General features: G+C 39.5%; 1 protein-coding gene across 1 annotated transcript in view; it reads left to right on the top strand.

Annotated features, from left to right (window-relative positions):
• Nucleotides 1-24,877, top strand: part of GFRAL (GDNF family receptor alpha like) — an 82,146-nt gene that overhangs the window by 19,653 nt on the left and 37,616 nt on the right. The window contains exons 3-4 of the mRNA XM_089694114.1: nucleotides 12,735-12,887; nucleotides 20,760-21,179. Of these exons, the coding sequence (XP_089550240.1) occupies nucleotides 12,735-12,887; nucleotides 20,760-21,179 (573 nt within the window). The remainder of the gene's footprint in view (nucleotides 1-12,734; nucleotides 12,888-20,759; nucleotides 21,180-24,877) is intronic.

Here is a 24,877-nt window from a genome sequence, read left to right as displayed (position 1 = left end):
TCATCCCCCATAGTAATTCATCCCCCCTATAATAATTCATCCCCCCTATAGTAATTCATCCCCCATAGTAATTCATCCCCCATATAGTAATTCATCCCCCCTATAGTAATTCATTCCCCATATTAATTCATCCCCCATATTAAGTCTCCAAGTCCCCCCTGTGTCAATTCACTTACCTTTGCTCCGCGCGTTCCTCTCGCCATTTTCCCGCGCCGTTCTGGTGTAGCATGAAAATCTGTCTCCTATGAGGATCTGTCCCCCTCGATGTATCTGCGCATGTGCCAGTTTCAGGCATTAGCAGCCGATCGGCGATCTCCGGCACATGCGCAGATACGTCGAGGGGGACAGATCCTCATAGGAGACAGATTTTCATGCTACACCCGGTCTTCAGGGCGGACTGTGAGAGGAGCCTAGCGGGAGCCTAGCTCCGCGGGCCGGATTAAAAGGTCCGCCGGGCCGTATGCGGCCCGCGGGCCGTAGTTTGCCCATTGCTGGGCTAGATCAACATCAGATGTAGTTGGTACATCAGGAGTTTTCCATCTTCTCAAAATACATAGGCGGACTGCAAAAATGATCTGTATTGTTATATTGTGGAGTTGTTTAGGGATATGATCTAGGTTAATGGTAAGGATTGCTAACTCAACTAAATAGGGTGTTTAGGCAAAATATTGTGTTAAGCCTAAGAAATCAATTTGAAAACCAAGGACCAAAAGCTTTGTAGATGTACACAACTCAATTTCATATGGAGCAGGGTACCCACTTGTCCAAATCCTTTCCAACATGAGTTAGAATTAGAACTTGGAAATTTAGACAATATATAAGACGTAATATACCATCTAAGGAGATGTTTCAGTGCCGCTTTCCAAAAAGATGAACATTTAGTATGAGTGTAGTTATTTATTGTGACTGTCTGCCATTGTTTGCCTGTGAAATTGGTTTGAAGTTCAGCTTCCCATCTATGAGGTGGTGGAGTTTTGGCAAACTTAGTTTTTCGCTTGTAAGAGCTGATATAACATAGATATACCTTTCAGATTTTGTTGGGTAACTGTCCAAAATGTCCACTCCTGGTGTGGAAAATTAATGAAAGGTGACTTTAGTAGTAGCAAGTATGAAATTAATTTGGCATGGGTTAAGATTTCAGAGTCTGGAATTAAAAATAACTGTGAAGCCTTGTTGGGCATGTATGTGCCTTCCCAATATTGATTGTCAAGTGTGTTTATTCCTTTAGTTTTCCATAAGGTTGTTGAGAACTCTGGAATCAATAATTGTAGAGATTCTATGGGAATTGGCACAGAAATGCACCTAGATTTGGAAATGTGTTTATAGAAATATTCCCAAGTTTTTGCTTGTAAAAGCTGATATAACATAGCAATACCTTTCAGATTTTGTTGGGTAACTGTACAAATTGTCCACTCCTGGCATGGAATATTAATGATATGGCAACTTCACTCTTCTTTTTAGGACCATTGGAACAAAAGATACAGTTGCAAGAAAAAGTACGTGAACCCCTTGGGATTACGTGGAGTTTTGCATGAATTGGGCATAAAATGTGCTCTGAACGTCATCTAAGTCACAAAAATAGAAGAACATAATACTACACAAACATTAGATGTTGCCATGGTTTAATTGCACATAACATGTAAACATTCACAGTGCAGGGAGGAAAAAGTATGTGAGGCCCTAGCTTAATGACTTCTCCCAGAGCTAATTGGAGCCAGGAGTGAGCCAACCTTGACTCCAATCAGTGTGATAATTTTGGATGTGTTGCTGACAGCTGTCCTGCCCTTAAAAAACACACACTTGTTTTGGGTTTACTGATTTCAAGAAGCACTGTCTGATGTGAATCATGCCTCGCAGAAAAGAGCTCTCAGAAGACCTACGATGAAGAATTGTTGACTTGCATGAAGCTGGAAAGGGTTACAAAAGTATCTCCAAAAGCCTTGATGTTCATGTGTCCATGGTAAGACACTGTCTACAAATGGAGAAGGTTTAGCACTGTTGCTACTCTCCCTAGGCATGGTCGTCCTGTAAAAATGACTGCAAGAGCACAGCGCAGAATGCTGCATGAGGTAAAGAAGAATCGCAGAGTGTCAGCTAAAGACCTACAGAAATCTCTGGCACATGCTAACATTTTTTTTGACACATCTACAATAAGGAAAACATTAAACAAGAATGGAGTACATGGGAGGACACCACGGAGGAAGCCATTGCTGTCCAAAAAGAATATTGCAGCACGTTTGAAGTTTGCAAAAGAGCACCTGGATGTTCCACAGCACTACTGGCAAAATATACTGTGGACAGATGAAACCAAGATTGAGTTGTTTGGGAAGAACACACAACAATATGTGTGGAAAAAAAAAGGCACAGCACACCAACATCAAAACCTCATCCCCACTGTAAAACATGGCAGAGGGAGCATCATAGTTTGGGGCTGCTTTGCTGCCTCAGGGCCTGGACAGATTGTTGTCATTGGTGGGAAAATGAATTCCAGAGTTTATAAAGACATTTTGCAGGAAAACGTATGACCATCTGTCCGCCAACTGAAGCTCCGCAGAGGATGGGTGATGCAACAGGACAATGACCCAAAGCATACAAGTAATTCAATAAAACAATGGCTGCAACAGCACAGAATACGCCTTCTGGAGAGGCCCAGTCAGAGTCCTGACCTCAACCCAATTAAAATGCTGTGGCATGACCTTAAGAGAGCGATTCACACCAGACATCCCAAGAATATTGCTACACTGAAACAGTTTTGTGAAGAGGAGTGGTCCAAAATTACTCCAGATCGTTGTGCAGGTCTGATCTGCAACTACAGGAAACGTTTGGTTGAGGTTATTGCTGCCAAAGGAGGGTCAACCAGTTATTAAGTCCAAAGGTTCACATACTTTTTCCTCCCTGCTCTGTGAATGTTTACATGTTATGTGCAATTAAACCATGGCAACATCTAATGTTTGTGTAGTATTATGTTCAGCAGACTGTGTTCTTCTATTGTGACTTAGATGACGTTCAGAGCACATTTTATGCCCAATTCATGCAAAACTCCACGTAATCCCAAGGGGTTCACATACTTTTTCTTGCAACTGTATCTTTAAATGTAAGTGAGTTTACATGCTCCCCTCAAGGCTTAGTGGTCTCTCTTGAGAAACTGCTTTATTCTTCTCCCCCTCTTTATCTTACATGGCTTCTTCCAAACATCCACAAGCTAGTTTGTGTGGTAGAGAGGGTTACCACTAGAAATGAGCTGCAGAATTTTGCTTGTTTGGAGATTTGGCACATAGCTGATCTACCAATGACAAATATGACAGTTTCCCCTCAGGCTGGTTGCTAGTAATCTAGAAGCTGCTCCTCTGCAAGCTGCAATATCTTTAACCAAAGGAGACAGCCTGGCATCCTCATTTTTTGTATTTGTATGTCCTTTTTTGGGTGTGGCTAATTCATTAGAAGGAGGAAAGATTATTAGATTCATTAGAAGTAAGGAAAGACTACAAACCTAGAGAAGGGGAAAAGATGGCTTGGCACAATCATAAAAACTATATCGTAGCATAGCAAACAGTGTGGACATGCATCTACCATGCAAACAGTAAGAAAGCATATATGAAAAACCCCAGCAAACTCATGTGCATAAGGCTGTTTCCCATCTCCATATTTTAAAATAGGTAGCACTACTCTCGAATGCCTAATTTCCAGGTGTCCATTCCAGTGTAAGATGGCCACTGGCCCTTAATCCTCTGAATGCACATGCCTAAAAACCACTGACTGTGGTGTTAGCAGTTAGGCAGAACAAAGTTAGGGAAAGAAGATACTTCTCAGCCACATGCAGTGAACATACATGGGTAAAATGGCAGATTTAGAAAGAAAAATCCCCAGTAGGTTGGTTCCTGACCTTATAGACAAATTTAGAAACCACATTTAGGAAAAGATGAACCTGAACAGAAAGGGACTTTACTTATTAATGCAAACATTAATCCTATAGTTCTTAAGGTCAAAAGTAGGAATGGTGTTCTGATGAGGGTCTTGTATGTTGGTGTGTGGAGGGCCATCAACAAAATGTATGCTACCATGTGGGCACCAGGAAATGAGAAGGCAAAAATATGAGAAAGACTTGCAGCTCTTAAGCCCAAAATTGAGTTACCATAATAAAAAATCAGGTGCTGAATACCAGTAGGAGCTGGTCCTATATGCCTTGAAAAGATGGACCTTTTTTAGTGCATCTGGTGTGTGTGTGTGTGTGTGTGTGTGTGTGTGTGTGTGTGTGTGTGTTTGTGTGTGTGTGTTTGTGTGTGTGTGTGTTGGATGGTGCATTTTGGTGGGTTTAAGTGTTCAATGGGCTTTAAAAAGTTGGAAAAAAGTTAAATAAAGAAATTTAAATTGATGGTGCTCTATTATCACCATGTTCTGGGCCAGGGGTGGCTAACCTGTGGCTCTCCAGCTGTTGTGGAACTACATTTCCCATGAGGCATTGCAAAGATGGGAAGTTACTGACTTGCAGAGGCATGATGGAACTTGTAGTCCTGCAGCAGCTGGAGAGCCGCAGGTTGGCCACCCCTGTTCTGGGCAGTGATCAAGATGTTTCTTGTATCAGTAATTTATAGACTGATGACTCTCACACCTTCAATGGCTCTCCTAGGAGTAAGCATGCAGACCTTGCCACATCATATACAGTCATTCACAACTCATACCCTTATTACTGCTAGACTAGCTGTGGAGAGACGATGGAAAACCACACAACCACCTCGTCTACAAGAGGTTATTGATATTCTCAACAACCATCCTCTGCTAGAATTCTCATCTGCTAAAGCCCTTCTCACAGCTTCTAAATGCCATGACCAATGGCTTTATGACTGGAAGACATTAGGAGCGTTCCAGTCTTCTAATTTTTTCTCATCTTTTACTCCATTTTCACCTCCTTCTTCAGGACCTAAAGTCCCATTAAGGCTAAAATATATGGTATATTCTAAGTTCTAAGGGATCCTCACCTTTATTGTTTACTACTCTAGATCCAATATATGGTGTATTATGCCACTGTAACTCAATGCACTCAATGCATTGTTTTTTTTTTTTACTGGTTTTACCTTGAAGCTCTGGTCAATCTTGGGGAAGTTTGAAGATATGATTCTTGTGCCTTATATCTATATTTTTAAAAATAAAAGATTTATGGTGAAAAAAAAAATACACTGAATTACATAAATTCCACCCTAAATATGCAGAAGTAGATTTTTGCTTAAACAGCTCAATGAGCCAAACTCAGTACAATCAATTTTCCCAAAATCACATTGCTGATCCCTAAACTTAATATTCAGATTATAGTAACTTTGATATTTAATATCTGCTGCTGTGCGGCCAATCACTTCTGTATTGCAGAAAAACTGCTACTTGAAGAACTTTCTGAATCACAAACTTCCAGAGGTATCTGATTTCTGGTCCCCCACCATGGTAGATTTGTTTTGGAAAAACAATATAAATAGTCAAGCAGTATGGTTCCATATTGTCTCTTACTGTTATTGGAGCAATCCTGAACTATCATTACACAAAGTCATCAGTTTGTAAATTTATAATGAACTGCAGTTTAGTCATGTAGCAAGACAATCTCACTAGCGGGGTCACCAGCAGGAGAAATGAGGTCCTGAGTCCCCTATATAGATCCTCGGTGAGACCTCATTTAGAAAACAGTATCTAGTTCTAGAGACCTCACTTACAAAAAGATATTGATAAGACAGAACAAGTCCAGAGACAGGTAATAAAAATGGTGAAAGGTCTGAGGGATAAAACATATCAAGAGAGACTTCAGGAACCTAATATATTCAGTCTAGAGAGAAAAGGGGAAACATGGCTGAAATCTTTAAATACATCAAGGAGGTGAATATGGTTCAAGAGGGTAGTACTTCCAATATGAAACCAAGATCAAGAACACAGGGACATGACCTAAAACTAACAGGAGGAAAGTTCAAAACTAATCTTTGAAAGTATTTTTTTACTGAAAAGGTAGTTGATGGGTGATAAGTCAATAAAAATCTGCCCTTTGTAATCAATTACCAGTTTGTTATGAATATACGTAAGGAGATCTTTCATAGTAGTGTAAGTACACTATTAATTCCTAGGTCATGCTTCTGCAGGTGGTTTAGGACCTAGAGATCTGTGGGCTCGTTCCAAACACCATTCATTATCTGGTATGTCTGGGGCCAGGGTGAAAAATAAGCCATGCAGATATAATTGAAGATCTGCAGCCCCCACTGATTCAAAAACTCCTCAGATATGCATGTTTTGGTGACTTTCTCTGTTTTCTCAGTCCTCCTGCTAAAGTTGGGGTTGAGGGACAGTATATTTCAGTGATATCTTCCTCAAGAACATGGACATAAAACTTAAAACGATCTGTGTGTTCTCCTATTAAATTTTTTCCCCTCTTAATTCTTGTGTAATTTTGCCTATTTCTAAAGAAATGTTGCCTGTGATATTCTGTAACAGTAACTTCTCATACAGCTCATCAACAATTAAATATGGCACCATGAGAAGCAGGTAGGAGGGTGGAATGGAGTTGTTGTTCTCCTTCATGACTGTAAGTGGATTCAGAGGCTAGGGATGCAGGCCTGGTTAGAAAGTGATCCAGCGTGAGAGTCCACGGCTCCAGGGAGGGAGAAAAGGAAGGTTTCTGCCTTCCAATCTCATCCATGTGGTACTCTCGATAGCAATGTTTCAGGATCGGGTTCCCCCCAGCAAGTGTCAGCAGAGCAGGAGGAAGCGGAGATGTGGTGGAGCTCTTGTATTATGTGTCCACCCTGTCCGGCTGCCACACATGCACCCTACATATTGAACACATTTAATTTGCACATAACTTATATTACTAACTTATCATTATAAATGGGGCCAATAAAAAAATAAAATGTATACTCCTTTGTCTACAGTAGTTGTACTCTAGTTGTTTTAAAACTAATATTGGCCAAATTAGAAAAAAAGCACATTCTTTCATTTTGGTATGTTGTTTTGTCTATAGATTGTCTAAAAATATATTTTTTTTCAAGACAATTTTTGCAAAAACAAAATGTGTATTTTGATTGCTTTTAAATAATGACCTCATTAATCAGTAAATCAATAGACCCATAACAGAAATGTAAAGCATTGCTCTGGTCCATATACAGGTATGGCAGTGGATGTGGATAAATCTGCCTGGTGCTGTAGCCCTCCAGACCAGTTGTTTTATTCAACTTATTTATTTTTTCTTCACACTGGGTAATTGTGGATGAGAAAAAATAGTTTCAACACAGCACAATCTCGACTTGGACTGGGATGTGGACTGTTTATGGGTGGGGCTTAAGGGGCTTTTAAGCGAGGACCATAGTGCTGCCAAGTGAAAGTGCTAAACAGTTTTTATTTTGGGAGTGTGTTGGCTATAAAACGTTCATCATAGCTGTTTTCTCAGCAAGGAAGGTCATTAGGGATTTAACTCAGTCATCCTATTCCATAGGTATGTTAGTTACTAGTGTTTTCTTCATCCCTCCTATTTTTGTGTTTTTGCAGGTGGCCACAGAACTTGTGGCTTCAGCAGATTAGCAGCCATGAGCCACAAATCTAAGTAGCATGGACATGAGAAGTTAACAGATTTCAGTAAATGGTTCTGCCTGCCACTGTAATGTCAAGAAAACAATATAAAATACAGTGTGGTATACATGGCAATGGAAATTTATGTTGATAGAAAACTGTCAGCTGCATATGTATGTGCCAATGCAGAAAATATGCAGTCATGGTAAATTGCTTTTGTTCTCAAAGTATCAGCACTGGAGCAAAAGTTGCACAAAAGAAACCAATGTAAGAGGGATCTTTACCCCTTAGCAAAATGTAAGGGATCAATGTAAAGGGGTTTTAATAGGGAGAAACTAATGCTCTATGTATGTTGGGCTATACAGTATATACAAACTCCAGAGTGCTATACCCTACTGCATAATCAAGCCCTTTGAACTCAAAATATTCATTACATTACATACTTTTGACCACTGCACATTGTATGACGTGTTCAACATTTCTAGGTAGAACATGCTATACAGTTCTGTAAATAGAGATAAGTTATAAGAGCAGCTATTGCACTGAGGTAAAACCAAACTCCTTCAGATAAATATGTAAAAAAATGCAGTGCTAAAAGGTATATTAAAAAGACAAGTATGCAGCTCAGCAAATATACATGTACGAGTCAAGAATTATTCACTCTTGAACTAATAAAAAAGTTCATAACTCTTCAAAGAGAAACGCACCGTAGTTATACCTGCGTTTATGTCATAAAATATTGAAATATTAAAAAATAAGCAAACACAGTTCATCAAATTGCTCTCCTGATGACGCTGTTATTCCCAATAAGTTTGATATACTCAGGTGATTGTGCAAGAAATGGATAAAATGTGCACTCACCAGATGCGCTTAAAATGAGCGCGTTGTATCATATATTGGTGGTCCACCAGGTATCCCTTCTTAAGGTGGGTCTGGATACAGCCTGGAGGTAGTCGGCTCTCCTTTTGGTTACAGGAAAAGATGGTCAGCCTGGGTTCCTTTTTAGGGAATGCATGGGCACCCTCTTTCAGGCATTGGGATGGTCATCAGGGGATAGCTGGGAAATTAAAGTGCTCAGTGCAGAGCAAAATAAGGGGGGATTCCCATAGTGTAGTATTTCAAAATAAGAATATTTTAATAGTAGTATAAGGTAAAAGGTCAAAGATAAAACATACACTGTGGTTTTTGCGAGATAAAATAACAAACGCAGTGAATTTGCTCAACAAAAAACTGACCAGCTGGTACCATGAGATGATGTAGGGCTCCTCCCTTGACGCATTTCGAACAAAAGATAATGGTGGGCGCCATTTTCCCTGCATTTGCTCTATCTATAGACAGCTGTAAAGATGTAATCTTATCTTGCTGCATTGATAAGTAATCGGGGGAGATATATAAACCTAAAGAGTGTAATCTCACCTCCCTGAAAGTGACAGTGCTCAGGTGTTATCTGGTCTGCATTTACTATCCAATACCAGTGTTACAATCAACATGTGCATATTAAAATATAATTGTTACAATCAACATGGGCATAATAAAATATAATGAATACTGCATGTAGGAGTTATTTAATATTAGGTTTATTAGGTTTTACGATGTTGTATTGGGTTTATATCATTTATATTATTTATTTATATACATTTTATGGGCATTATCCCCTATAATTTTTATCGCATCTGTTGTACAATATTGATCTTCATATGTTTTTGACCATTCTATTGGGTCTATATTATTTATCTATAATATTTATTTATAATATTTATATACTTTATTCATTGCTGTTTTACCGAACTATTACCATCAGATTCTGGCCATCACCATAAATTTTTTACGCCTATGATGACCATTGAAGTATTAATATAGATGTCTATATGTAAGTTATTCTAATCTTGTTTAAGCATTTTATTTTTACATTATGTTTCTTATACAAATTTTTTATGTACGGAACCTTTAAATAACTTCTACATGCAGTATTCATTATATTTTATTATGCCCATGTTGATTGTAACAATTATATTTTATTATGCACATGTTGATTGTAACACTGGTATTGGACAGTAAATGCAGACCAGATAACACCTGAGCACTGTCACTTTCAGCGGGATGAGATTACACTCTTTAGGTTTATATATCTCCATCGACGATTACTTATCAATGCAGCAAGGTAAGATTACATCTTTACAGCTGTCTATGGCTAGAGCAAATACAGGGAAAATGGCGCCCGTGCATGCGCAGTAGCGGTTGGTCTATGGCAAGATGGCGCTTGCTGATTTTTTTACACTAATGCAAAATAGCACCCGCATTCTCGCACATGAGCAGTAGCGTTTAATCTACGGCAAGATGGTGCTTATCAATTATAGTACGATTTTTGAAGCTATAAATAGCTGTATGATAACGTCTGGCTGCACATGGAGCATACCCATTTTGAAAATGAACTTGTGTTCGAAATGCGTCAAGGGAGGAGCCCTACACGCCCAGACGTTACACTGCCAGATGACAGAGGTCCGTCGGTCATCTCATGGTACCAGCTGGTCAGTTTTCTGTTGAGCAATTTCACTGCTTTGGTTATTTTATCTCGCACAAACCACAGTGTATGTTTTATCTTTGACCTTTTACCTTATACGACTATTAAAATATTCTTATTTTGAAATACTACACTATGGGAATCCCCCCTTATTTTGCTCTACACCGAGCACTTTCATTTCCCAGCTATCCCCTGATGACCATCCCAATGCCTGAAAGAGGGTGCCCATGAATTCCCTAAAAAGAAACCCAGGCTGACCGTCTTTTCCTGTAACCAAAAGGAGAGCCGACTACCTCCAGGCTGTATCCAGACCCACCTTAAGAAGGGATACCTGGTAGACCACCTATATATGATCTAACGAGTTAATTTTAAGCGCATCTGGTGAGTGCGCATTTTATTCATTTCTTCCACAATCACGTGAGTATATCAAGCTTATTGGGAATAACAGCGTCATCAGGAGAGCAATTTGATGAACTGTGTTTGCTTATTTTTTAATTTTTTAATATTTTAATATTTTATGACATAAACGCAGGTATAACTACGGTGCGTTTCCCTTTGAAGATTTCTGAACTTTTTTATTAGTTCAAGAGTGAATAATTTTTGACTCGTACATGTATATTTGCTTAGCAGCATACTTGTCTTTTTAATATACCTTTTAGCACTGCACTTTTTTACATATGCTATACAGTTCTCACTTCTGGCCAATATACTGTGTAGCACTTACTGTAAAATGTTTGCTTCAGACCACTGTACTCTGTATACCTTGCTGTACATTATGTACTCCAAACTCCAATGCAGTACTTTACATACCCTTGACCACTGCATGCTGTAGATTATTCTGTACATTACTTGAGGTGGCCGTACATGGATCAAACTTTGGCCAGTTCAGCAGGGACCGGTCAAATTTTGATAAATGTATGGGCAGGCTGGTTGTACAGAAGTTAATTCAACGAGTGACTTCTGTACAACCAGCTTGTTGAGTTTTCCCAATTAATCATTGCTGCTGGCTGTAGCAGGGAAGCTTTCCCATAGTAAAAATATAATAACTAAGAAGGAGTGATTCCCCCATTCACCCCCAATGTGTGGATGGGGTTATCAGGTCTTTTTTTTTTATTCAACCCACTTGTTAAACATAAAAAAAGTACTTATGCATGTGCTTCCTTACTCCTGTACACCATGCTTTACATCGCATACGGCAGACTGTGGCACACAATTTTTACATACATTATACCCTTGTTCTGTTCATTTTTTTAACAGTGCACAAACTGGCCTGCTACAGTAAATATGCTGAGTAGTATATTACCATACTCTCAACTACTGGAATCTGTGCAATTCTATTTTTTTAGTTAAGCAAATTACATGTTCAAAAACAGCCACACGTTTACTATATAGTTACAATTACAAACAAATACGAACCAATTTTATTATACTTGACCATTTACATATCAACTAACCTAGTAATGATTTATACTATTTATAGATGTTTTTCTGATGCAGTGTTCTGAAAATACCTTTAAATAGAAACTTAAGTAATGGTTATATGCAATCTTTGTAAAGACTTTTAGTTGTACATATATCACAGCCATAAACTATTTTTTAATTCCAAGCATTCATAATTGCTGTTATTTGTAATAATCAACCTTAACCATTACTCTAGGAGTGTTTTTAATGTTTTTAAATGTCTTTAGCGTCAGTTGTTAATTGGGTACTTTTGTTTTTATTACACATGCATGTGTAAAATACAATTCTGCATGTTGCATTGTAAATGTACATTGTGCAGAGAGTCTTTGTTGGTTTATCCTCCAGCACAAACATCAATCCTTTTTTTATCAGTATTTAGTGTTTGCTTTTAATATTTATTCAGCTGTATGTCTTAGGGGAGTACTATTGGTGCTCAACCCAAAGTATTATTTATTCTGATCTTAAAGGTAATAAAAGCAGGAACATATGAATATAATATATATATATATATATATATATATATATATATATAATAATTATTATTATTATTATTATACAGAATTTATATAGCGCCAACAGTTTGCACAGCACTTTACAAAATGAAGGTAGATATTACAGTTACAATACAATTTTGTACAAGAGGAAACAGAGGGCCTTGCTCGTTAGAGCTTACAATCTATATATATGGGAAGTTGGCAAAAATGGTGCTCCACCCAATTAGTAATAGCAACATGATAATTAGCTTTAAATCTCTTAATACTAAGTTCTTGATATATACAGAGACGTACTGGTACAGCTTAATACAAGCATATAAAACAACATTGTCATCAGTTTGTGAATAAATAAATAAATAAGTGTGCAGTACAATTCTGAATAACAAACTGTTGTAGCATACCTTTAATAATTATTGTAGCAGTGTTTTAAAGAAATCACACTTAAGTTGGCCATAGAGTGATCAAAAGTTTGATCAGTGTTCGACCATTCCTGTTTAACAGAAGTCCAGTCACTGATCAGAATATTCAAATTTATACTAGCCCTAAAGCTCTGTCCTTCATTTAAGGGGAAATCAGGCACTGAAAATGGTAGATTTTATTTGTAAATATTATTTGTGAAAGCAGAACAGGAACCTGGGTACCAAAAAATGTGTAGTCTTATGCTTTAATGCTGTATGTTTTATGCTACTACTTGGTTGTTAATTCTGCAAAATCTTTTGTCTTAGGCACTGATTGCCAACTTAGAAATTTAATGAACTGTAGATCAACCATATCTTATTTCACCGAGACGTATCCTGAGTTTAAAGCTTGCATTTGCTCAGAGGATATTTACTGCAGCATCAAAAAATTACTAGAAATGGAATGCATTCCAGAAGAAGGTAATCATTTTTGTGATATAAGTTACCATGTTGCTTAAAATTTCTTGATTACCAAATGGTTTAAAACAAGGATATTGTACTATAAAGCTCTTTGAACATCCGTTAGGAAAAGAAGGTCTATATAGTGATCAGAAGGTCCATGAATTTTCTTATAATTTTTCCAAAAACATGCATGAACAGCTGTATGTGCATATTTAACTACTGAGCAGACTATAAAGACACTTCTAGTGCTAACCTTATTTTTGGGAAGTGTAGTACTACGGCAAGCAGGACAGTAATAGCAGACATTTCTCAGGCATGAGTAAATACTGTACATGATGAACATAGTCTCTTTCACCAGCTACCTGTAGAGCAGCAAGGAGACTTTTGAAAAGGCCCAGAATGGTTGCTATAGGAAATAACCTTAGCAACAGTCCTTTAAATCACAACAGCAATCACAGTCCCGGAAGTACAGTTACACTTTTCCCACCAAGCTCTGTGACACCTCCACTGCTGCAACACTTTTCTTGGATCGTTGGTTGCCGATTGCTAGGGACAATGACCATGCAGGTTAACATAGGATATCCTGGAATTACGACCCCCACATGTAGCACTACCCCCTAAGGAATCGCTGAGGAGACAGTAACCAGTTCTTGATCTTGGTTTTGTAATTTTATTACGGGGGTTTAGAACTTGGATGGGGTGAGGGATATATGGGATGCCCAAGGGACTGCAACTGAGGACAACTTATTGGAGCTATAGTTGTGTTCAAAATAATAGCAGTGTGCTGAAAAAGTGAATAAAGCTCACCATCCTTCTAATAGCTTTTATTTCCATACACACAAATGCATTGGGAACACTACACATTCTATTCCAAATCAAAACATGAAGAAAAATATATCAAATTTGTGTTGTTCCTCTAAAAAAATGGAAGAAAAGTGAATATTAGACTGTTCAAAAAAATAGCAGTGTTTGTATTCTTCTTTACAAACTCAAACATTCACTATATAAACTGAAAAATGTTTGAAGATTTTGCTTTCCTTTGAATCACTTAATTAATATTTAGTTGTATAACTACTGTTTCTGAGAACTGCTGTACATCTGTGTTGCATGGAGTCAACCAACTTCTGGCACCTGTGAACAGGTATTCCAGCCCAGGATGATTGGACTACATTCCACAGTTCTTCTCTATTTCTTGGTTTTGCCTCAGAAACTGCATTTTTTATGTCACTCCATAAGTTTACTATTGGATTAAGATTCGGGGATTGAGCTGGCCACTCCATAACGTCAATCTTGTTGGTCTGGAACCAAGATGTTGCACGTTTACTGGTGTGTTTGGGGTCGTTGTCTTGTTGGAACACCCATTTCAAGGGCATTTCCTCTTCAGCATAAGGCAGCATGACCTCTTCAAGTATTCTGATGTATTCAAACTGATCCATGATCCCTGGTATGCGATAAATAGGCCCAACATCGTAGTATGAGAAACATCCCCATATCATGATGCTTGCGCAACCATGCTTCACTGTCTTCACAGTGTACTTTGGCTTGAATTCAGTGTTTGGGGGTCGTCTGACAAACTGTCTCCAGCCACTAGACTCAAAAAGAACAATCTTACTTTCATCAGTCCACAAAATGTTGCGCCATTTCTCTTTAGGCCAGTCAATGTGCTCTTTGGCAAATTGTAACCTCTTCAGCACGTCTTTTTTTCAACAGTGGGACTTTGCAAGGGCTTCTTGCAGATAGCCTGGCTTCACATAGGCGTCTTCTAATTGCAACAGTACTCACAGGTAACTTTAGACCTTCTTTGATCTTCCTGGAGCTGATTGTTGGCTGAGTCCTTGCCATTTTGGCTATTCTTCTATCCATTCAAATGGTAGTTTTTCGCTTTCTTCCACGTCTTTCAGGTTTTGGTTGCCATTTTAAAGCATTTGCGATCATTTTAGTTGAGCAGCCTATCATTTTCTGCATGTCTTTATATGTTTTCCCCTCTCCAATCAACTTTTTAATCAAGGTACGCTGTTCTTCTGAACAATGCCTGGAACTACCCATTTTCCTCAGAATTTCAGAGAGAAATGCACTTTAACCAGCATGTACAACATTTGCTGCCTTCCTTCCTTAAATAAGGGCAATAATTGCCACCTGTTTTTCAAAGAATGAATGACCTCACTAATAGAACTCCACACTGCTATTATTTTGAACATGCCCCTTTCAATTAGTGATTCAATTACACAGAATCAGAAGCATGCATGTCATGACTGTTGGATTTCTATTACTCTACTACACCTGCTAGTAAATTATTTGCCATGTAGAAATATCATTTCTACCAAAAACAGTGATTGATCAGGTTAGTGATGTCTGACTGCTATTATATTGAACACAACTGTATGTACAAGTCTTTACACAGTAAAATTCTCTTCTTGAAGAGCTCTCCAGTCTCTCCTGGTGTACCACCACAGACCTTAGATAATCTTTCTCTATCCTGCTGTCTGAAGAAATCCCTAGGCAGTGCCTGCTACTTTAAGGTGAACAGTCCCGGGCAAGGAGCTAATCCAGTTTCCCACCACAGTGTTTCTTTCCTCTTAACTGGCCCAGGGGGTGTAGGATTACTCACTCAGTCCTGTTCCTATGAGCTGGTGGGTTTGTAGCTGCTTTCAGGCCTTCTGCTAGGCTGGCTCCTTCCCTGCTGCACAGGTTGTCCTTGTTCTGGGCGCCGTTGAAATCTGAGCTTTTCTCCTCTCCAGCACCTCAGCCTTCGCATTCCATCTTCCACCCAAACTCTCCTGCTGCTGAGCAGGCTCTGTCACATTTAAGGGCTTCCCTGGCCCCATGCCAAGCCTCCTGCACACTGCCTAAGTGTTCAGGCCAGCCCCTCTTCACCCCCACTCACTGCTTCTAGAATCTTCTCCTAGATTCTAGAGCAGGGGGGGTGTACCGGGGAGCTGACCTGCAGAGCCTCTCAGCCCTGACCTGAATTTAACTCTACTAACTATTACACCCAGGCTGCTACTCAGCCCTCCTAACTAAAAATGGAACACTTACTCCCCCTGGCTATCTAGAGGGGCGCTACAGAAACAATGGCAATTTCTTTGTAAATTAAATTTCAAAAGATCAATTTTTAACCTATTGATTGGCTAATGATACCTGCGAGTGGTGTACACATATACTATATATAAATGTAGCTCAGGTTTCTGATGCCATGAATTCCTGAGATTTGCAAAGTTTGCAATTCTTAAACTTTTGGGGGGTGCAGATTTTCTACCAGAAAGTATATCAATCTATAATGCAGTGTGATAACCCAATCATCTTTCTAAAGGGTAAGCACACAGCAGACATTTTATCGGTATGTACTAAAACTGCCGGGGAAAGCTAACAATTCTGTGTAGTGAGAGATACTGTTTTAAACTACTTGTTATTTATTCTTATTAATATTATACACATGGCCAGAAATGTATAACAAGGTTTTCAAAACTATACACAAATAGAACCCAGGCAGATATACTTATCAGTTAGATTAGGTAATGTTTGGGGTAATGCTATAGAGAAACTGTTGTGTGAGAGATGGCTTTGCCATAGAGAGGCTGTAATGTAAGGGCAGACTACCGTATGAGAAACCTTCATGTTATAGAGAGATTGACAGGTATAAGACTGTCCTAGTAGGGAAACCGCCATACATAAGAGTCACATAACAGACTGTCCTTTTAAATGGAGATTGGCACATAATAGCACTGATATTCCCTCTTAGTAAAGAGAGTTTGCCGTATTGCTCAACTTTTTTGATGGTGTAGTGAATAAAATGATTGCTGCCTTAATCATATTGGCTTACTCGTGAAAGCCACATTTATATTACTGTTCTGAAGCAGCAATAATGTCCCCTTTCTAATGGTACCATCAATCTGGAATATATGACGGGTAAAAATGGTAAAAAGGTGAAAACACTGGCTTGTCTGATGCTGAAATACTGCTGGTCCAGCCAGTGATACCAGACCAATCTGGCAAATAACCAAGGCTATGCTGCTGGCAGTATATTGAATCATACTGTATGTGTATAATACAATTTTCTCAAGGTGACATCTTCTAAATACTGTAAAAAGTACTATCTTAACTTTTTATTTTTCTACAATGCTGAGGTTTATTTCAAATACTTGTGATGACTGGAGGTTTAATAGTTCTTTGGTAACATGAAACAGAGAGTTTTCTTCAATCCAGGGGTATGTTTTACAGCTTTTCTACCCACTTTTATTTAAAACAAAGCTAAATGATCACAACAAGGCTTCCCATCCCTTCTACCTTTTGGCCTTGGATTTCTGAGTTTCTTTTTACCTTCCCCATAACTACTTTCCAGGACTGTATGGGGACTACCTCAATGGCATCTGTCAGGGTACCACTCCGCTCACTACCTGTAACAACCTCAATCACCAAACTCTATATTTCAGGTTTGTCAATACCTGTGCAGTTACCCTTGGCATCCCAATCATACCTATAAAGTCCACCTTTTCTATTTGGTAACATTGTTTCATATTAATTTGTATGTTTATATAAAACAAAGCAAAACATTCACAAAAAGACTTCCCATGTAGGGGTTCTCACCATCAATAAAACATAACAGTATTCAGCCTCATGACTCTTTATGCAGCTTTACAGCACAGCTTAGCAATGTTAGTCCTCCTGACCATCAAACATTATTATTATTATTATGCAATATTTATATAGCGCCAAAAAGTTTGCTCAGCGCTGTACAATATAGTAGGAGACAGTACATGAGACAATACAGTAACAATATAATACACGAGGGGTTCGAGGGCCCTGCTCCTTGGAGCTTACAATCTAGGAGGGAGGGGATAGTGGTACAGGAGGAAATGGCTGTGGGGAATGGAGTGGTAGGAGGAGTGGAGGAGATCGGCTGTTAGGTGAGGGCAGGGTAGGCTTCCTTGAAGAGATGGGTTTTCAGGGTGCTCCTAAAGGTGAGGAGGGTAGGTGACAGTCTGATGGATTTGGGTAGTGAGTTCCAGAGGATGGAGGAAGACCTGGAGAAGTCCTGGAGTTGGGCATGGGAGGGGGAGACCAGGGAACTGGAGAGTAGGAGGTCTTGTGAGGAGCGAAGAGTACGTGTTGGGTGGTATTTGGATATCAGGTCGGTGAGGTAGTTTGGGGCAGTATTATGAATAGCTTTGTACGTCAATGTTAGCAGTTTGAATTTTATGCGTTGGGAAATCAGAAGCCAGTGGAGGGAATGACAGAGGGGGGTGGCAGATATGGAGCAATTGGTAAGGTGGATGAGTCTGGCCGGTGAGTTCAGGATAGACTGAAGCGGGGATAGTTTGTGGTGAGGTAAGCTAGTGAGGAGGGAGTTGCAGTAGTCAAGTCGTGAGATAATAAGGGAGTGAATGAGTTGTTTAGTAGTGTCTGGGGTTAAGAACGAATGTATTTTGGAGATGTTGTGGAGGTGGAGCCTGCGTGAATTTGCCAGCAATTGGACATGGGGCTGGAAGGATAGATTGGAGTCTAGAGTGACACCTAGAACTTTGGCTTGCGGGGTGGGACTGATGGTTCCGTTATTGGTCGTGACGGAGAGGGTGGGGGGGGGTGCGGGCTGGGGGGAAAGCCTAGGAGCTCGGTTTTGGAAAGGTTTAATTTGAGGAAGTGGAGTGACATCCAGTCTGATATGTCGTTCAGTAGGCAGGTGATATGGGCAGGGACTGAAGGGGTGAGGCGAGGGGTAGAGAGGTAGATTTGCGTGTCATCGGGGTAGAGGTGGTAGTTGAAGCCGTGGGAGTGTATCAGTTGACCAAGGGAGGAGGTGTAGATAGAGAAGAGAAGGGGCCTGAGGACAGAGCCTTGGGGGACGCCAACAGAGAGGGGGAAAGAGAGGGAGGTGGCAGCATTATAGGTAACACTGAAGGAGCGCTGGGATAGATAGGAGGAGAGCCAGGAGAGAGCGGAGTCTCTGATGCCAAGGGAGTATAGTTTTTTTAAGGAGGAGGGGGTGGTCAACTGTGTCGAAGGCCGCGGAGAGGTCGAGGAGTAGGAGGACTGAGTAGTGGCCATTAGCTTTGTCGGTTAGCAGGTCGTTGGTGAGTTTGAGTAGGGCGGTTTTGGTGGAGTGTAGGGGACGGAAGCCATACTGTAGGGGATCAAGGAGGTTGTTGTCGTTGAGGTGGGAGCCTAGGTGATTATAGACTAAGCGCTCGAGGAGTTTGGATGTAAATGGCAGCAGGGAGATGGGACTAAGGTTGTTCAGGTCGGTGGGGTCCAGGGAGGGTTTGGGTGATGTGCGCGTGCTTTAGGGGGGAGGGGAATGCACCAGTAGAGAGGGGGAGATTGAAGAAGTGGGTGAGGGAGCGTAGGATGGAGGAGGAAGGTGACCGTAGGAGTTTTGTGGAGACAGGGTCAAGGGGGCAGGTGGTGAGGCGGGCTTCGGAGAAGACCTTAGTGACCTCTTCAGTGGTAGCAAGGTCGAAGGAGTGGAGTGTTGGGGGGGTTTTAGTGTGCGGGATGTTAGGTGGGGTGGGGGTCTGGGCAGTTGCGAGGTCAGAGGAGGGGAGTGTTGATGGGGTTATCATGGGACGGAGGCTAGGTGGGGTGGAAGTCTGAGCATTGGCAAAGTCCCTACGGATTGCGTCAATCTTGTTTTGGAAGTGGTTAGCAATCTTGTGGGCGGTGAGTGAGGTACAGGGTGGAGGTGGGGGGGAGAGAGTAGGGAGTTAAAAGTGGAGAAGAGCCGGCGAGGACTGGAGGAAAGGGTATTGATGAGGGTTACGAAGTAGGCTTGTTTGGCAGCGTGGAGGGAGGAGGTGTAGGTGAGGCAGGCAGATTCGTATAGGGTGAACGCTTGTTGAGATCTGGTTTTTGCGCCATAATCGATCCAGCGCACAACTGCGTCATTTAAGATTCTTGGTGTGGTCGGGGTCTAATGCTACGTGTGGTTAGGGGTGCTAAGGAGTCTAGGGCGGCTGACAGCGAGTTGTTATAAGCAGTAGTGGCCTGGTCAGGGCAGGAAAGTGGAAGGATACTGTCATAAAGTCGGTCAGCTGCAGAGTGGAAGCGGGTAGGGTTCAGGTTGCGGAGGTTACGGCTGGTGATGGTATGACATTTCGGGGGGGAGGTGTTTGAGGACAGGGAGACGGAGAACGTAATGAGGTTGTGGTCAGAGAGAGGGAAAGGGGTGTTTGTGAGGTTGTGGGGGATGCAGAGATAAGAGAAAACAAGGTCCAGGGTGTTCCCGTCGGAGTGGGTGGAGGACTGTGTACACTGTGTGAGTGCAAAAGAAGAGGTTAGTTGGAGGAGTTGGGATGTGGCCGGGTTATTGACATATCCAGTGCTCATGCACTATCCGCTGTACCTCAGCTCTGTGTTCTTTCTGCAGCATCCTTGCTGCTCTGTTCCCCAAGGGCTGTCTCTCATACTCGGAGGCTCGAGTCTCAAACTTTTGCTCCCTTGCAATCCCTCACTCCTCGGGAGGGTGGGGCCCTGAGCTCTGATCCCAGCTCCAATATGAAGGTAGCACACACATGGCTCATCAATATGCTTGTTTCCTCCAAAATCTGGCCTAAACTGCCTAATTAAACAGTGGCATGGCCTTGTCCGTCCATATAGTATAAAACAAACAATCATAATTTCGTGTTTTTCTACAATGCCAAGGTTTATTCAAAATACTATAATAAGTACATCCATAACTTCTTATTTCTCTACAATGCCAAGGTTTTTTCAAATACTGTAAAAAGTTCAATCAAAACATCCTTTTTTCTATAAGGCCAAGGTCTTTTGTAAAAAAAAAATGTAAATGTTCTGCCTTACAGAGAACAATACATGTTATGATAGCATTACAGCCATAATAACTTGAAAATGAAGTATAGTTATGTAACATTGAACTAATTCATTTCTTTTTGTGTGTAGTACAGACTGTTCCTTCAGGGCCTATAAAGCAGGAAATTTCTATTATACGAAAAAGCTCCTTGCATCAGCCAACAAAAATTGATACCACTTTGTCAGGAAAGGCAAATGATTGCATTTTAGCAAAACAATTATGCAAAGAAAACCATAATTGCTTTTCTTTATACGAAAAATTCAAAAGTCAATGCATTCATCCACAAGAATGCACCCTGAGTGATGCTGTACAAAGTTGTCTGACAGCTTGGAATGAACTGAGAGAGACTGTGATGGGAAACTGTGTATGCCTAAACTCAACAAAAAGAAAGTGTATCAAAGTTTGGAACAGTATTTATAATAATACTTGCTTACAACATGCAAAAGAAAGACATATGTTTAAACATTCAAAGGATAAAAATGAATTTACTGCTTTGGACATAGATACATGTAAGTACAGAATGCCATGCAATATGTCCTTTTGTTCTAAACTATTATTGTGGTGAGGTCTTATAAATGTTATACAAATTAATTTACTTGTGTAAATGAGTGCAGTGCTAAAATAAAACAATAAAGTGAATCACATAAAAATATCCGTGCACAGTGTGTGTAGTTCAAATGTATTATTTGTATTGTATTGTACATGAAATAAATTAATTTGAGTAAGTAGTAGAAAAAGGTGAGAGCTAGACAAGAATAGGAAGCAGCTAGCACAGAAGATAGGTAACAATCCCCAAAATGAATGTGTAAACGAGTGCAGCTCTAAAAGTACTAAAATAAAATAATAAAGTGCATCACATAAAAAATGTACCAATATATGTTAGAAGCGGAGCAATAAAATGCATCGAGTGCATAAAATGATCCGCATCTGGTATAACACAACTATTAATGCATTAAAAACTGAATAAGTAATATAGAACAGCAAAGTGCATCATATAAAAGTGCAAAAAATAGTAAAATAGTTTATTTTATATGTTAAATGATAAAAATTCCACATGGAGACACAATTAAAAATCAATCATATAAATATGGCCACTGCTCTGTCCTTTGGTAGCGGCGGCGTGACGTTAGCAAAAGGCTCCACCCAGTGTGTTTTGTGCGCGTCTCCAGGGGTACGCCCATTGCTAACATCATGTTCTGGCTTCATTTAAATAGCATACAGGGTGCAAAATCAATCCACCATTTTCCCGGAGACTAACAGGTCACGTGATGTCTGGCGGTCATTTTACCAGAGACAAAAATAGCCATATAATATGGCACCACTCCATGGGGAACACAGAGGGAACAGAGACGGAACAGATGTCAGTGGGGAATACTGCAGTAGCCATGGAAATGTATCGGATCAATTATTATGCTGCAGTATCAATTATTCAAAAAAGGGGGCAAGATCTTTTGACAGAAACATATTATGTTAAATTATGTAACCCACAATGAAAGTTGTAAAGGCAAAGGGTTGAAGGGAAAAAAAAAAACGAAGCATATATATATGGAAAACCGGTATATACTGAAATTAATAATTAATATAAGAAAAAGAAAAGAAAATGAAGCACCCAAAAAATTAACATATATGTGGGCTATTTAAATGAACACAAAGAAATTGCTAATAATGTGCGGACTATTTAAATATGCACATGAAAATATGTACATAAAATATACTGCATAATGCCATAATTAACATAATAAAAACACATAAAAAGTGATACACTCTGTAGGGGCTAATAAAATCAGTACATAAAATATATTATATGATATTTTAATTGATCCGGTACATTTCTATGGCTACTGCAGTATTCCCCACTGACATCTGTTCTGTCTCTGTACCCTCTGTGTTCCCCAGAAAGTGATGCCGCATTATATGTCTATTTTTGTCTCTGGGAAAATGGCCGCCAGACATCACGTGACCTGTTAATCTCCGGGAAAATGGCCGCCAAACATCACGTGACCGGTTAATGTCCGGGAAAATGGTGGATTGATTTTGCGCCCTGTAGGCTATTTAAATAAAGCCAGAACATGAGTTTAGCAGTAGGCGTACCCCATGAAGACATGCATGAGCACGAAAGGTGTTGGGTGGAGCCTTTTGCTGATGTCATGCCGCCACTGCCGAAGGATGGAGTGGTGGCCATCTTGGTATTTATATGATTGATTTTATTTGTTTCTCCACGTGGGATTTTTAGCATTTAACATATAAAATAAACTACTACACTGTATACAACTCTCTGTCTCTTGTGGTGAGCTTTTTTTCCTCAGGACAAAGGCTCCCATTTTGTCTAAAGCCCTAGATGACAGTCCATCCTAACCTCTTGGCTGCCCCCTACCTCAAGATGTGTTGCTTGATATGCCTGTTACCAGTTACATTCTGGTGAGTGTACATCTATTAGAGGTGGTGGATTCCCCTATGTGATTGCTATCACGTTCATATCCAGCACTTTAGTTTGCTGCACCTTATTATATAACGGACACTTATGTGGAGCACATTATATCACGGACAATATTACTTTTTATTACCCTTAATATTTTGTCATTTACCTAATATATATTTAATTTATATTGCAGATGATATCACGGACATTATCTATGCATATATAAGGCACATTATAATATAATTTTATTATTCAAAGTTTATCCCCTTGATTGCTTTTTGCACTTTTATATGATGCACTTTGCTCTTCCATATTACTTATTCAGTTTTTAATGCATTAATAGTTGTGTTATACCAGATGCGGATCATTTTATGCACTCTTATACGATGCACATTATTGCTCCGCTTCTAAGATATATTGATACATTTTTAATGTGATGCATTTTATTGTTTTATTTTAGTACTTTTAGAGCTGCACTCGTTTACATATTCATTTTGGGGATTGTTACCTATTTTCTGTGCTAGCTGCTTCCTATTATTGACTAGCACTCACCTTTTTCTACTATTTACTCAAATGAATTTATTTCATGTACAATACAATACAAATAATACATTTCGGGGAGAACTACACACACTGTGCATGGATATGGTAGGGAAGGGTTACTGGTGTAAAAAAGGAAACTTTAAAGTGCATCTATAGCCATTTTACAGTTTTAGATAGAGTAGGAAAGTGTTACAACAACTTTCAGGTTTTTTTTTGCTGTCTATGTCTCTGCTGGGTAGATTTCCCTTCTTTAATTGTCCTAGTGAACATTACCACTGAGATAAATGTTACCGTTGTCACCAGAGCAAGAGATGAAAGTAAATTGTCCAATGAGGGGGGAATGAGACAGTGGGCTGATCAGAAAAAAAAAATAAACAGGTTCGCTCATCCACACAAGCATGGTGCAACTGTATTCTGACAGGAGACATCAGAATACGCTGATCAATGCACTGACTGAATGAGAAATTTCCAACATTCCCATTTTAGAAAAACAGATCTTTGATCAACTTCTCTTAAATGGGAATTGGCCATTGATGGAATAAAATTCCTCCGCTAAACCAGCCAATTTTCAATCCATCTATAACCACTTTTAGGCCACTGTATTTCCAAAAAAAAAATCAGTCACAAATCATAACATGTAGGCAGTACCAACATATACAGGGATAAAAAAGCATTAACCATTAGTTAGGTTGAATTTGTTAATTAATTTTATCTCTAAGCACAGTGAAATGTTGTTTATTAGTGATAGTGATTATCCATGCTGATTTATCCAATCCATGAAGAAATATGAATTAATCAGCTCATGTCAAAATACTGTATAAATTGACACAATGGAAATTATTATAAAATATATTGATTATTTTATTATATATTTAATTTACCTACAAAAAAGCAACTCCTTGCTTATATTACTCACCATTTACGCTTTTCTTTTCAATATGTTTTATTTTGTTGTAAAAAAGAAGTACAAGTACAAATACAGTGTACAGCCCAAAGGCTGAGTAACCAAAGTATCAACAAAATATTGACCATATCAAGGTAATACAAACAACAAGGTATCATCAGTAACATATGGTCAGTAGCGCAAAACAATGAGAACAGTGGACACAGGTTCTGTATTGCATCAATCTGTCATGGAAGAACTAGCTTCCAAAAAGTAAAGGGATAAGAGAAAAAGAGAGAGAGAGAAGAGAGGAACCCACAACAAATGAAAAAAAGGGGGTTATGGAGGGAAGGAGGGGAGGG

This window comes from Staurois parvus, unplaced genomic scaffold (assembly GCF_062004578.1).
Source record: "Staurois parvus isolate SC_StPar_1 unplaced genomic scaffold, SC_StPar_1.0 ptg000652l, whole genome shotgun sequence".
NCBI lineage: Eukaryota > Metazoa > Chordata > Amphibia > Anura > Ranidae > Staurois > Staurois parvus.
The sequence above is the reverse complement of the archived record's forward strand: the minus strand, read 5'-3'. Positions and strand labels throughout refer to the sequence as shown.